The 13,765-nt window shown below is 50.8% G+C and overlaps 4 protein-coding genes across 4 annotated transcripts in view; 3 read left to right on the forward strand and 1 right to left on the reverse strand.

The window, feature by feature from the left end:
• The first annotated feature begins 5,515 nt into the window (after positions 1 to 5,515).
• On the forward strand, positions 5,516 to 7,127 carry LOC117653603 (cytochrome c oxidase assembly factor 7 homolog). The gene is made up of 4 exons (XM_034399397.1): positions 5,516 to 5,880; positions 5,966 to 6,132; positions 6,212 to 6,307; positions 6,388 to 7,127. Exons 1-4 carry the CDS (start codon positions 5,778 to 5,780, stop codon positions 6,670 to 6,672), a joined length of 651 nt encoding a protein of 216 aa, XP_034255288.1. The 5' UTR covers positions 5,516 to 5,777; the 3' UTR covers positions 6,673 to 7,127.
• LOC117653602 (ubiquitin carboxyl-terminal hydrolase) lies at positions 6,758 to 8,831 on the reverse strand. The gene is made up of 8 exons (XM_034399396.1): positions 8,637 to 8,831; positions 8,282 to 8,293; positions 7,933 to 8,058; positions 7,691 to 7,836; positions 7,474 to 7,615; positions 7,319 to 7,394; positions 7,177 to 7,235; positions 6,758 to 7,096 (listed from the first exon to the last, which is right to left on the reverse strand). The coding sequence occupies exons 1-8, from the start codon at positions 8,667 to 8,669 to the stop codon at positions 7,010 to 7,012; spliced, it is 681 nt and encodes a 226-aa protein (XP_034255287.1). The 5' UTR covers positions 8,670 to 8,831; the 3' UTR covers positions 6,758 to 7,009.
• A 236-nt stretch (positions 8,832 to 9,067) lies between these two features.
• LOC117653601 (transcription initiation factor TFIID subunit 8) lies at positions 9,068 to 10,637 on the forward strand. Its single transcript, XM_034399394.1, has 4 exons — positions 9,068 to 9,389; positions 9,508 to 9,794; positions 9,901 to 10,048; positions 10,133 to 10,637. Exons 1-4 carry the CDS (start codon positions 9,251 to 9,253, stop codon positions 10,366 to 10,368), a joined length of 810 nt encoding a protein of 269 aa, XP_034255285.1. The 5' UTR covers positions 9,068 to 9,250; the 3' UTR covers positions 10,369 to 10,637.
• A 495-nt stretch (positions 10,638 to 11,132) lies between these two features.
• The window catches only part of LOC117653740, a 57,029-nt gene continuing 54,396 nt past the window's right edge, over positions 11,133 to 13,765 (forward strand). Inside the window, exons 1-3 of the mRNA XM_034399603.1 lie at positions 11,133 to 11,313; positions 11,559 to 12,064; positions 12,149 to 12,257. Coding sequence (XP_034255494.1) covers positions 11,574 to 12,064; positions 12,149 to 12,257 — 600 coding nt within the window. The 5' untranslated portion in view covers positions 11,133 to 11,313; positions 11,559 to 11,573. The remainder of the gene's footprint in view (positions 11,314 to 11,558; positions 12,065 to 12,148; positions 12,258 to 13,765) is intronic.

Raw genomic sequence — 13,765 nt, forward strand, 5'->3', positions numbered from 1 at the left:
CTCAACCTTTCTCGGCTCGCGACCCCAAATTTGTAGCCAAAAATTTCCGCGACCCCCAGGAAAAGTTTCACGACCCCACGGGACCCCTCCTTTAGCATGCCACTGCGTCTGATCCGAGGCGGGCATTTTGCTCCCTCAACGGGCAATTGGTCTTTGGACTTTCCTTTAGCATGCCTCTGTTACGGAGTGCGATTATCAGTCTTAGTTTGGGGGCAGTATTGTCTCAAAGTTGGCCAAAACGCTCAGAAATGTCTTTGAAAAATCATGTTTTGGGTCGATTTTAAGCAGCCACTGCGTCTGATCCGAGCCGGGCATTTTGCTCCCTCAACGGGAAATTGTTCTTTGGACCTTCCTTTAGCATGCCTCTGTTACGGAATGCGATTATCAGTCTTAGTTTGGGAGCAGTATTGTCTCAAAGTTGACCAAAACAGTCACAACGGTTTTTCAAAGACATTTCTGAGCGTTTCGGCCAACTTTGAGACAATACTGCTCCCAAACTAAGACTGATAATCACACTCCGTAACAAAGGCATGCTAAAGGAAGGTCCAAAGACCAATTGCCCGTTGAAGGAGGACGAAATACCGCCTCGGGTCAGACGCAGTGGCTGCTTAAAATCGGCCCAAAACACGATTTTTCAAAGACATTTCTGACCGTTTTGGTAAACTTTGAGACAATACTGCTCCCAAACTAAGACTGATAATCACACTCCGTAACAAAGGCATGCTAAAGGAAGGTTCAAAGACCAATTGCCCGTTGAGGGAGCAAAATGCCCGCCTCGGATCAGACGCAGTGGCTGCTTAAAATCGGCCCAAAACACGACCCCAGCTACCTCGCCGCGACCCCTTAAAATTTTTTCGCGACCCCACTTGGGGTCGCGACCCTAAGGTTGAGAACCACTGCCCTAACCTGCCAACGCTCCTCGGAACGGCCAACAATCAACATGCTTCCAACGGTGAAAGCTGTCTCCAGTTCGGCGCCTATCACCATCCAGGAGCGCGCTTCTGAAAAACGGGAGCCGCGATGGTCTAAAAGTCAGCCTGCAGCGCGCGCGCCTACGGAAGGAAAGGGGGAAGTGATGATGGCCCCTCTGAAGGCAATCTCAGGTAGTACTTACACTGTGCATGCCTGCCGTCATCGCCGCCAGATCGGCGCGACAACCAGCATCGCCATCGCCACCACGGCCTCCACCGCCGCGACCCCGAAGTTGGCGCGGCGCCCCATTAGCGGTCCTCAATAATGCACGCGATGCAGGCTGTGCAGGGCCACGGCCGGCAGGGCCACGGCGGGGCCGCCGCAGGCTTCGTTCGCTTCATTCGCGGCCAGGACCCTCTTCCCAGTCAAACGGTCCTGGCTGCCCCTTTGTATAGTCCGCATGTGTCGCCTGTAGCTAAATAGGACCTGCACTAAGGGCCGAAGGGCCGCGACGCCCTCATCCAGCTAATAGGGGAGCCACACACAAACAGGCACACACACACGCACACACACAGGCTGTGATTGGTATTCCGCGGCCGCACCTTTGGTTGTTTAGTGCGGGTGCTCCGCCCCGCCCCGCCCCGCCCCGGCGAGACCCTCCAGGGCCCAAGGCATCGGCCGGGGTTCCATTGGCCAAACTATCGGGCTGGACTCGTAAAACGCGGCGGCCGCGGCAGCACAACAACTGGCCGCGCATTCTTCTAGTGTATCTGCCTCCCGCCCCCAGCAAGGGATGGTCGCGGGCGGAGGGGGTGTGCGAGACGCGGCGAGACGCTGCGAGAGCAGGGCCGGCGGGGCGCGCGCTCTGAGACGCTCTGAGCGGCGGCGGTTTTCGTTTTTATTAAAAAACGCAATTGCAGGCCGCGGCCTCATCGCCTATTCCATCGCGTTCAAATCAGGCCGCCGTTGGGGTTTCTCGCACGGCCGGCACGGCCTGCATGGCCAGCAGGGCCGCGGGGGCACTCCGGTAATCTTCCATTCTCCCCGACCCGAGCGCCGCGCCACGGCCGCGCCCTGTCCGAGCCGGGAACAGGCCGGGAATACCAAAGGGCGGAATTCCATCTGGCAGATTTCATGAGGCGTCCCTGGCGCCCGGAGTTACTGCGCGCCCGGCCCGGAATTCCATTTTTATTGGGGAGACGCTTTGTTCAAAATTTAGCGCGCGTATACCAGCCACTCCGGCTAGGGCCCCGGGCTGGCTAGGGCTGGCCGAGGGCCCGGCCGCACCTTGAGCGCGTAAAGAGACCTGCGGGCGCGGAGGTCGCTGCGCGTGCTCGCCACGCCTGGCCACGCCACGCCACGCCACGCCTTGCCACGCCACGCCGCTACGCCCTGCGTCTGAGGAATGAGCATGCTGCCCCCGCACCGCCACTCCGCCACTCCGCCACTCCGCCACTCCGCCGCGCACTGCCCCCAGCGCGGCCACGGCGCCCCCGCGCGGTCAGGAGCAAAAGCAAATATAAACTGGGGGAAACAGACATAAAACCCTATTGGCCAATGCCGGAGAACGCTGCTATCCATTGTGTTTCGCGCGCTCCGCCCCGGCAGAGCAGGCAGAGCTCAATCTAGGGCGCGGCGCGGGGGCGGCGCGGGGGCGGCGCGGGGGCGGCGCGTATTCCCAACACGTATTCTTCGCCTATTCCTGCGGTCGCCATTATTCTTGCCCGTCTCTCTCTCTCTCGCTCGCTCCCCAACGGCCGGGCCGAGCCTGCCTGCCCGCCTTGCTTCCTTCCTTCCCGGCGGTCCTCCCTTTTATTTGTTCTAAACGTGATAAAAATGTCGGGCCGGCCGGCGCTCCAAGTATCAATCAGGCGGGGAATCACTTCGGCCGGCCCGATTGCCCGATTGCCCGATTGCCAGGCCTGATTGCGATGGACAATAAGCCGACAGGCCGACAGCGACATGGGTAATTCAGGCACCGCAATCACACCGCGCCACGCCGTGCCGCACCGCCGCGAGCATCCGCGAGCTAGCGATAAAACTGCACTCACTGAAAACTCAAAGGTGAGAATTCAGCCAACCTAGGGGAAAGAAAAAAAAGTCTCGCCATCCTGTGGCGAGCATCAAATTTCTCGCCACACTTTTGCTCGCCATTCAATTTACAGTGCTGTCGCGTCCAAACTTTTGAAGCGAATTTCGAATTTCGTCGTTCCAATCTGAATCCGGTTTCTCTTGATTTGGTTGACTATGCATGTCGTGGAGTGCGTGAGAGTTTTGTTCGCGTCTCGGTGAAGAGGGTTTAGAGTCCTCCTTTCTTTTGGCCGGAATCGTCGCTGGGAGAATGTTGGCAAGCTCTGCCCGGCTCTGCGTCCTGCCTGCCCCCGAGGTCTCCCTAGGGGTCACGCTCCACTCTGCAGCCTCCCCAGCGGCCGCCCCGCCCGCCCCGCCCCGCCGGACGCCTCGCACGGGTGTCCGGTGTCAGCCCACCATTGCCCACCATTTGCGTACCGATGGCCGTGCAGCCGAGCCGAGCCGTGCCGAGCCGCGCCGTGCGGGGGCAGTTTCTGCCCTTTACTCCACCCCAGGGGTTCATCTCCAAGCACTTGTCCGCCTCCGCGCCGTGCCGCGCCGTGCCGTGCCGCCCCTCGACCGCCCCTGAACAGCCGTCCATTGATTTCTTTATTTCTTTACCGCCGCCGGACACGTCGTCTTCGCATCCGGGGATCGAGGGCCGTCCAGGGCAGCAGGCTCATTCTGCGCCGCTTTCGTCGCTCTGTCTCTCTCGCACTGAAGCGGGGTCCCGAAAAAGGTGCGAGAGAGACAGACAATTCAGTGCGCAGAATCAGCCCGAAGTGTCAGCACAGTCGGGCAAAGCGCCGCCAAAATGCAAGGCAAGTGCACAGCGAGGATTTGCACTCGAGTGGGGATGGCATGACGCGCTGCAAGCTCAGCGAGCGAGGCAGCGAGCATCGAGTTGCAGTTGTTTTTCCACAAATCGCCTCTCCAGAACTCCGACGGCCACAATCAATTTAACTCGCTCTCCGGATAAGGCGGTGCTAAAAGGTGTGCTCGGCCTTCCGCTGCGTCCTCCTCGTCCTCGCCGCCCTCGTCGTCGCCGTCGTTTAGCTGCCCCGCCGTAAAAGACCTCTCCCGCGGCCGGCGCCTCGGCGAATGTAGATGTCCAGCGGGCAAGTGCGGGCGAGTGGCGGTGACACTCCGAGAGAGCTCCATTCGCCAGTTTATTGGGGCTTTTAAACAAAACCCATCGACCGGCTGCACCTGTTTGTTCGTTAACCGACATAAACCGCAGACATGTTCTGGTGGCCAAGAAAGCGTTTTGTGAACATGCTGAGATTTAAACGTCGCATTCGTGTCTGGTGGTCGGCGTGCGTAGCGCGGGTGCCGCCGTGCCTGGCCGTGCCTCCGAGGGAAGGACGTCCGCGTCGTCCGCGTCGCGTCCGCGTCCCGCACACGACCATGTAGTGGGCAACGGCCTCCTCGTGGACCTCGAGGACCTCGTGGTGCCGCCGCGCCGCCCGGCCTCAGCCTCACCGGCACGAGTAACAAGATTCGGCACTTAACTCTCCCCCGCTGTCTTGTCCCTCCCCCTCCCCCCCCTCTCTCTCTCTCTTTCTCTCTCTCGCTCGCTCCCGAGGCCCTGCGTGGCGCAATGATGGGCGTCCCTGTTTATCAGTTTCCAGGTCCTGCCAAGTCGGCACCGCGGTCACTCCATCCCATCCCGCGGAGCATTGCGGCGATTGAAGTCAAAGTCCCAGCTTCCAGATTCAACCTTTGGTTGATGCCGGCCGAGGCTAGCCGAGGTCGTCCAAGGCTCGGCACCGCAAGGCACCCCCTGCCGCCCACGAGGCAGGCAACAGGCAGCGGGCAGCGTGGCCACGATTTCCAACCTGGACGGTCGTATTTTTGCTCGGGTCAATCAGGATTAATTGAAGCTGTTTCTTTTTTTATTTCTCGTAATTGCTGCGACTGCGCCAAGGGTTCCCCTTTCCCCGCCCCTCCCCCTCCCCCAGGTACCTCCAGACGTCGCCGCTCCTGTTATCGCTCCGGGGAGGACTAATGAAGTATCGGCATGGAGAGGCGTCGCTTTTAAAAGGCAAATGATGTCATGTTTAGCTTTAAGGCCTATTAACCGGTACACGACTCGTTTGGTCGCAGATATGGCTCCGACGAGACGGTGCCGCGGCCGCCGCGCCCTGCCCTTGCGTGGAGAAGGAGGAGGGAGGGGGAGGGGATCTCTGAATTTTATTTTATTTCCTTTGAACTTTGAAAATGTTGTGAAGCTCCCGCAATCACATGGGTGTGTCCGTGGAGTTGGAAACATGAAAGCGCTGGATGAAAAGCATAAAATAACGGAACCATGACAGAACAGTTTCTTTACAATATTTTCTACGTCAGTCATTTGAGTGCATGTGTCATTCCAAGCATCCCTTTTGCTTCAACGTAATTTTTGTTTATTGTGCATTTTGAGTGCCGGGCCGGAAACCCGTCTTCCCGTCCCCCTCCCGGCGAGCTAGGAGCTACTCCGCGTTGTGTACATACTCCACGCTCCGGCGATGCCGAGGCCGGCTATACCCCTTGCGCTTGCTTCTTGCTTGCACCACCACACCACAGGCGGATGCAGACGACGGCCGGTCCTGGTTGGTCGACTTCGAAATATTTTCTGCGTTTTGTTATGAGAAATGGAACAAGGACTGATAAATCAAGTACTAAAGCCTGGATTATGATTGTGGTGTTAACTATTTGAAGTATTGTAGTGTTGTGGTTGTTGCCATCACCTTGTGACTGTGAAAAGGGGGAAAGTTTACAGTTTCTTAACCTCATTTCTCTCCTCTTTTCTTTCGAAAATGAGTACAAAAAACCTTAACACGGCGGAAGAGTATGAAGCTTATTTAAAGGAATTGAGAATTACATATCACTTTGAGTGTTTCAAAGAGAATAATGCTGAAGGTAAAATTCCTGAATAATTAGTGTTTTTGTCTGACTTCTCTTTTACTTTTTATGACATGGTATATGTTTGATTTCTTGTTAACAGCCTGCCATTTGTTGGGTGATTGGTATGCACAGTCCAACATAATGAAGGAAGCTATTCAACAGTATAAGTATGCATGTGAAAAATTTAATTACGCCCGAAGTTGTTACAAGTATGGGGTGTCTCTTCTTGACGGAGGTGATGTGGGTTGTGAGACAGATGTCAAGAAGGTCAGTTATGACTCTTTTGTTGGGGTAAGATTGTTGTGTTCTATTTTTAAAAGCTTTTCATTAACTGTACTATTTGCAGGCAATGCATTTTACCGCACTTGCCTGTGAGAAAGGTGAGCCAGAAGGCTGTTGGAGGAATGCCCAGATCTTACAAGATCAGCGAAGGTTTCCTGAGGTAATGACCTCACTTGTGTTCTCAAGAACAAAGTTAGCTTTCGCTCATTCTTTTACATTCTTATCATATCTTTTGTTCAGGCACTGAAAGGACACATGAAGTACTGTGACATGCTTCATTATTTTAGTCATAATTCATGTTATGATGCCGGGCTCATCCTAAGAAGTCCAGAAGAAATTACCAAGATGCCTCAAGATTTGAAGAAGGCATTTGAATATTTTAGCAAAGGTTGTTCCCTAGGAAATGCCCGTGCATGTTTTGAGGTCAGCTCTGCTCATTACTTTGGAAGAGGAACTGCAAAAAATACTAAACTTGCAAAGGAATTCAGGGATAAGGCTCAAGGTCTTGAAGCGAACAGAGAGTAGGACCACTCCCCTTAGTAAACTTAGTAAATGTTGTAAAAGTGTAACAATATGAATTGGTTTGGAAATGCTAATATCAATCTCAATCTATGATAAAATTAAGCTCGAAGCACTTTAATAAATTTTAAACAAAATAAACACAAGCTTACATTGAAGTGGTAACATGGACAAAGCAATGCATAGACAAGTGTACATCTTTGAAATACAGGGTAGAGGCAAAAAATAAAAGAAGAAAAATATCAGTCTCTAATCACAAGGAGATGTGGGTTCTGTAATATATAAGGCCAGTACAATATTGCCACACAACTGAAATGCGTGAAAAATATTGTTATATTGGCACTTAATCAGCTTTGCACAAAGCAACAACTGTGAAGCGAAGTTCCTCGGGATCACGGGCCATGAAAGTTTTGCAAATTTTGGCAGTATCCTGACAAAATAAATATACTCTATAGATTCAAGTTATTATTTTTTTTAAATTAATCATTCAAGATAGAGTAAAGAATTTACCTCCAAGAGAGTTCCAGGGGTGGTGGGTCCATGGTTAATTGGACCAAACTTCCTACCGTCTGAAAAAAAGAAAAGAAATACAAGCTTGACATTCCTCTCCAATCGAAATGAAGGCAGGAAAGTGAGTCAGAGGTACACTAACCAAGTTCAAGCAGGGCACCATCTTTGTGCACAAACGCAACAAAATGATGAATAATGTTTTCTTCTGCTGGAGGGGCCTGCATCAATGTTTATGTCAGAAAGAAGAGAATGTATCACAAGCTTCAAGTTCAAAAAATTATGTGAGTAGAATTATACCTCTGTTTGTCCTTCGGCAGCAATTTCTTTGTGCAAATCGATGATAGTCCTCATTCCGTCCAAAGCTTCTCCTCGCTCCAAGGGACTCAGAGAGGCAGCTTTATCCAAAAATTCTTTAAGAATTCCATCTTTTAATTTGATCCTGGGGATAACGAAGCATTAGAGTGGGGAAAGGCCAGGAAAGATTTAACTAGAGTTGTAAACAAGCAGCACTCACTGATCCATGCAATTGTAAATGCTATGCAACAAGGCAATGGTTCCACATGCATTTGGAGTGATTTGTTTCATGAAGAATGTTGAACTGGGGAGATTCTGGTCCTTATCTTTCAGTCTTTCTTCTTCTTCAGCTTTGAACTTCTCATACTGAAACAAAAAACAATATGAGAGGGTGGACAAAGATTGTGTTATCAGCTGAAGCTTGTAAATACTGTACAAGTAAGAGCAAAATGACAAACTTACATTTTCAGAACAAGGAAACAGCAAAATGACAGAATAGACAGGTTGCGGCACAATAGCCAACAATTCAGGATCCAACCCATAAACATCAGTCACTTGAACATCTTCTGCTCCAGCCTGATTAATGTACTGTAAAAAGAGGGTAAAAAAGGATATTACAGCATTTTAAAACGGACGTCCATGGAGGGTAAGAGAGCATTCCAATATGCACTGTCATAATTCAAAATCTTGATCAGGCAACATATCAACACAGACCACAGTACTGACTGTGATTATAGATTCACTTTAAGAACTACGGTATGATACTCTTTTGTAATGTAATCCATTGAGGTAGACATCATTGACATTATACCTTCGTTATCACCTGCAACAGAGAGAATAAAGAGGACAATTAGTATGGAACAAAAAACGCTTAGTTCATGGAAATGATCAAAAGAGTAATGAAGGTGAGAATCTTAAGGCGATCTCTTTGTTCAATCGTAAAAGTGTAATGAATGGCCCACAGATGACAAGACAAAAAGCATATGGTTACTTCAGATCGTGCATTGAACTATGGCTGTGCATCCAATAAACAATAAATTATTGAGGAGAATGCGCCTTTCAATTCAGTAAATAAGAGACCGCCAGAGAAATCAACTAAAATGTAATGAAATATGAAACAGCGAAAGTGGGAGTCGGACTGAGGACGCTAGGCTGGGCCCACTTACTTCAGGGTTTGATTCCAATGGTTGCCAAGCCATGATGATGCTGCAAGAGAGCAAGACCACAAATCTAGTTCAAGGACAACGTATTCGGAACCGAAATAGACTTGGAAATTGTTCTTCTACTGCGATGTTCCTTTATGTCCGCCCATGTGCTGTTGATTCTTTCGCCGGCTCTTCACTGGCTGTCATACCTTCACCGTCGCGTCCTCTAGCGGCATAAAATGGAACCAACTCGGGGTTGGTGGCACTGGAACAGACAAAAGGCAGAAAATGGTGTAAAAGTGTTACACATAATTCAAACCGATTTTTTAAACCCTAATTTGCTTAATTTTCTGTGACTCTACACCCCCCCAAAATGAGCAAACCGCAGTTGTTCTATTTATTTTATTTCGTGAAGTTGTCGGCCGTTCGTCATCAAGTGAATTTTTCATAGTTCCACAAATTGCATTTGTTTAAAAGTCTGCACTCTCGTGTGTGTAAACAACCCGCAAGATGAAAAGTCAAGTGTTCATTCATTAATTCCTCCTTGATCAGTTTGTTAAGACTGCGGCAATGTATGCTGTTGAATTTTCATAAAATCTGGCAATTGTTTAGTGAAGAAAATAAGGAAGTGAATCATGTCTGTGACATCGGAAAATCCGACGGCGGTTCGGAGGCGGGTCCTTACTCTTGCTGTTTCAAGTCTTTTGACTGAGCTAGGCTTTGATCATGCCGATAAAATGGCCGTGGAGACTCTGGTAGAAATGATTCAAAGCTGTAAGTGCCAATCGAGTGGGGATTAGATTGGAGAGTATCAAATGTGTATTCTTCAAGTGTTGAGGTTAAGCCCAGCTTGATGCACTTAACTAACTCTCTGTTCTTTTTTTTTTTTCAGTTTTGACAGAAGTGGGAAACAGCAGCAAGTCCTACTGTGAGCTAGCAGGGCGCACAGAACCAGTCATAGGTGATGTGATTATTGCTCTGGTCAACATGGGTTACAACCTAGATGGAATCCAAGCCTATGGTCGACGACCAGCACGCACAACATTACCACAGCCCGTTCCATCTGCTGCGCCAAAGCCTACAAACATTCTACAAGCTGGTTCAAAGCAGAAGTTCCCTTCTCACATTCCAAATCATATGCCAGAGTTCCCTGACCCTCACGCTTACATCCGAACACCAGTAAGTTCCATTATCCTATTTTTCAAACTACCACTATATACCTAAAGGAAATCAACCCTTTGTGTCATATTTGGCTGACCTTTGCTTAATCTTTTTTTTTTGTCAGACTCATAAACAACCTGTGACTGAGTATGAGGCCATTAGAGAAAAATCAGCACAACACAAAAGAGACCTTGAGAGAGCTCTTTGCAAGTTTATCACTAAAACCAACGATACTCAAAGTTTATTTCAAGGTCCAGACACCATGTTTCCATGTATGTAAACCTGAAACCATTGTCTTTCTAGTCAATCTTATTTTTAGCATCCATCTAATTTACATTTTATTTTGGTTCCTGCAGTGGTTGCTGTGAAACCAAAATTTCCCCCATACCTTGATGCTCTTCTGCCCAGAGACCAGATTTTTGACTTTGAAGAAGAAAATGTACATCAAGTTCCGCGCAAACCCAAGAAAGAGGCTGAAGTGGCTGAAAGGAAGGAAGTTGAAGAAGAGGATCAGAAAGGAGAAACTGATACCATTGACAACCCTTATTTAAGACCAGTTAAATTACCTAGAAAAAAATTTAAGTTGAAATAGTATGTATTGTTGGAATTTACAGTTGTGTATGATTTGTTTTCTAACAGTTGACTTCAAATGTTGTTAACTTGTCTGTGATGGTGAAAATTCATGATTGTATTCAACATTATTGATTTTGCTGGTAAATCTGTGAATTGTTTGCCTCTATGAAATCACAAATTTTTTGTATTGGTAACTTTGTAAAAGTATATTTATTATTAATGGTGAAGCCTTTTTCTTGTACAAAATATGATTAGTGTCAAAACAATCAAATAAATTTTTTAAGTTTATTGAAGTTTTTCTTCCATCTGACATTCAGACAACTAAAGCATAGCAATGACCCTTCTCATACTAAGAAAGCTATTTAAACACAAACCGCTTTAATAGCCATCCGTTTGATTCAAATTCCTTCATGCCCTATGGCATTTTCCCGCCAGTTGAGCGGAGAACTAGAAATTACAAAAGATGCTAATTGAATGTTGTGAGTTTGGAATCAACATACAGGAATAGAAATATAAAAGCTAGAATTAGTAATCTGTTACTACGCTCCCGTTGGGGATGACGTTTACAGGATGAGCGACAGTCGAAACTCTGTCCAATATTCAATGCACTATGTTGGCAGCAGTGCGAGCGCGCACGTCTAAAAGCACAACGAGCCCCGGCTCTCTTTCCCCCACCTCAGCCCGCTCACCAACGAATGCACCAATGGCAAGGCAGCTTGCGGTGGAAGGGAAAGGGGAAGGGGAGTTTGCTCGAGCCAGAGCCACGTTTCGCGGCCACCGCGTCGCGCCGTTCACAGCAAACGAAAACAACACAACGGGACGCGGGTCGCGCGCGCTCGCTCGCTTATTCCACTCCACCGTCAGTTGTGTTTTGGCCGCCGGGCTCTGCGCAGCGCGTTTGTACCTCCCGTCGGTACTTTGCGTCGTGTCTCGCTTTCGTTTACACTGCTGTGGTCAGATAATGGTATGTTGTTTCATGTCAAGGTGCATTGGGGCTTAATCGTCTGCTCTTAAACCACTGTGTTGGAGGGGACAGTTACATTCTCCATCAGTTAGTGAAAGGCGTTAATGGTGTTTACATGGGGTGACAATACATTTCTTGGGTGATAGCTTATTTTGTTGGTTAATTCTGTGAAGAAACTACTAGATCATTGACTACCTAAAATTTTTCAGTAACGCAATTCATGTGTATAATTTGTCTGTTTGCAGGTTGCCATTTAAGAAATGTCGCAACTTATCACGTCAGGGACAGGAAACATGCCACGTGGAAGTGCTTACCATCGTAACTGCTTGGATGAATATCGTCCACCAGTGGCAGCCAGGTGCAGTGTATCTACCAGTCTCGACATGAAGCACAGTAAAAGTGAAGACACTGTAATCGTAAATGCAAGTGCTCAATCGACCTCAGCAGGTGTAAAATCCAAAAGTGATAACACTTCGAACGGTGTTGTGAGTGGGGAAATAAGTCACAGTGCAAGTGATTCTGGGTTCAGTGCAAGCTTAGCTTTGCCTGCTCCTGTGCCAGTGCTACTCCCGAAGTCAGAGTGTTTCAGTGAATGTGAATCCGAAAATGATGTGCGATTTCAAGTGTTGGATACCTCTCGTCTCCGCGGAAAAGATGTTCAGCGCAAAGGAAACCATCATGTTGGGATTTACGATCGAGTTGATCCAGAAGACAGCATCAGAGACATGGTGACGGACAACGATTTCTACAGGTAAATTGTAATTGCTGGGCTGTGGAGCAGAATAACAGAAATTTCTTATCTTTATTACACTAAAGCCTAATCTGTGCGTTTCAGATTTGTCCTCTTCAAAACACACTACGACAAGTACTTGCACCTCTCCAAGAAGTATGAAGAAGCAAGGAACATCGCCTACTACCTGGAAGAGAAATACCACGAGATCAAGGTGAGTCCGCGCAAGCGAGATCGCGAGATCGGTGGAGCTGGAAGTGCCAGAGGCCGGGGTGGTGGCGGTGGACCACGGTGGGCCCGGGCCGAGAGCGGCGAGAGGGGCGGGGACGGGCGGGGACGGGGCAGAACACACAGTGTGCAATCCATTTCGCAATTAGCGGCATGACGTGTCCGTGTCCCGGACCCGGGTCGGGGGACCGGGCCAGGAGCCTGCCTGGCTGGCCGCTCGGCTCCAGGCACTCCAGCGCCGCTCCAGAAGGCTCCAGCAGCGGCAGCCGCCACTGAGTCCGCAGGCCCTCGCGGCTGGGCTGGCTGTGTCTCATGCGAGCCTCCAGCCGGCTCACGCGCCGCTTCGCGGGCTGTAGCGCCTGCGAGTTAGGCCAGCAGTCCGTCCCGCAACACACCGGTGTGAGGTGGCGGCCTACCTCGCCGCCGTGGAGACGACAGGGGCAAGGTAGGCCACCGTCTCCTCACGAGTGTGTTGCGGGACGGATGAGTGGCCTACCTCGCAGGCGCTACAGGCTGCCAAGCCGAATGACCGGCCATCCGCCCGTTTGTTGTCAAAGCCACAAACAGGCACGCCGCACGCCTGTGTTGTCTCCGCAAGCCACTTGACCAGCCACTCAAGTGCCCCGTGCTTAAAAGCAGGTTGCCGCCCGTGATCAGTGAGTCGCTTATCTCTTCGCCCTCGACCAGCGGGGAAGGCCATGGGCCATGGCCCAGGGCAGGGCAGGCTGACAGGAGGGGGAGGCGTCCCTAGTCCCTAGCGACTCCACCCTTAAAATCAATGCATCGGCCCACTATCGGGATTGGTCGATACGCACAGCGCAGCCAAGCGCAGCGCCTCTCCTCTCCTCTCAGCGGCTCTGGTCTCGACTCGTCCTCGCGTTATCGACAAGGAAGCCGCCACGCCACGCCACGCCGGCCGGGCGGTGGCAGGGCACGGCACGCTAGGGCCCAAGGCCGCGCGTGACCGTCGCCGGGTATGTTGACGTGGAAACACCGGCGTTTTCTCGTTGTTGAGTGTTTTATCTATGCGCTGGAGCGGTGATCGAACCGTCGCGTTATCCCGCCGAGTGTCTGCCTGCAGGCGAGTGGGGCGGGGGGCGTCGGGGGGCGTCCTGCAACGCTGTAACGGGGTTTGGGACTGGCTGCCGACGCGGCCGGACGCACCTACCGAGCCGTGACACGGCGGCGGCGCGAGCATGACGACGACCACGATGACGACCAGGAGGAGGAGGAGCCGGCTAGCTCGAGCTGGCGGCTGTCGTAAGGCAGGCGGACGCGGTGTCGCCGGCGGAGGCCGCGTCGTCGTGGCCGTGGCGGTGTCTCCACGACGACGGGGCCCTCGTCGTTGTCCGGCAGCGTTGCGCCGAGTGACGTCACACACCCTGGTACCTGGCGTACCTGGTCAGCACGGCGAGCGCGCCGCGAGTGGCTGTAAATCTAATTGCAGAGCGCGTACCGCGTACGGCGTACGGCGTATCATTGTTCGGCGAGTCG

This window comes from Thrips palmi, unplaced genomic scaffold, assembly GCF_012932325.1.
Source record: "Thrips palmi isolate BJ-2018 unplaced genomic scaffold, TpBJ-2018v1 HiC_scaffold_8, whole genome shotgun sequence".
In the NCBI taxonomy this organism is placed as follows: Eukaryota; Metazoa; Arthropoda; class Insecta; order Thysanoptera; family Thripidae; genus Thrips; species Thrips palmi.

Excerpts from the sequence above, each read along its gene's own strand:
- LOC117653602 (XM_034399396.1), bottom strand. The coding sequence starts at position 8,669 with ATGGCTTGGCAACCATTGGAATCAAACCCTGAA. Across the intron at positions 7,616-7,690 it reads ATTTACAATTGCATGGATCA|GATCAAATTAAAAGATGGAA; the intron begins GTGAGTGCTGCT and ends CGTTATCCCCAG. Across the intron at positions 7,395-7,473 it reads CTGCCGAAGGACAAACAGAG|GCCCCTCCAGCAGAAGAAAA; the intron begins GTATAATTCTAC and ends ACATTGATGCAG.
- LOC117653603 (XM_034399397.1), top strand. The coding sequence starts at position 5,778 with ATGAGTACAAAAAACCTTAACACGGCGGAAGAGTATGAAGCTTATTTA. Across the intron at positions 6,133-6,211 it reads GTGAGACAGATGTCAAGAAG|GCAATGCATTTTACCGCACT; the intron begins GTCAGTTATGAC and ends TACTATTTGCAG. Across the intron at positions 6,308-6,387 it reads ATCAGCGAAGGTTTCCTGAG|GCACTGAAAGGACACATGAA; the intron begins GTAATGACCTCA and ends TCTTTTGTTCAG.
- LOC117653601 (XM_034399394.1), top strand. The coding sequence starts at position 9,251 with ATGTCTGTGACATCGGAAAATCCGACGGCGGTTCGGAGGCGGGTCCTT. Across the intron at positions 9,390-9,507 it reads GGTAGAAATGATTCAAAGCT|TTTTGACAGAAGTGGGAAAC; the intron begins GTAAGTGCCAAT and ends TTTTTTTTTCAG. Across the intron at positions 10,049-10,132 it reads TCCAGACACCATGTTTCCAT|TGGTTGCTGTGAAACCAAAA; the intron begins GTATGTAAACCT and ends TGGTTCCTGCAG.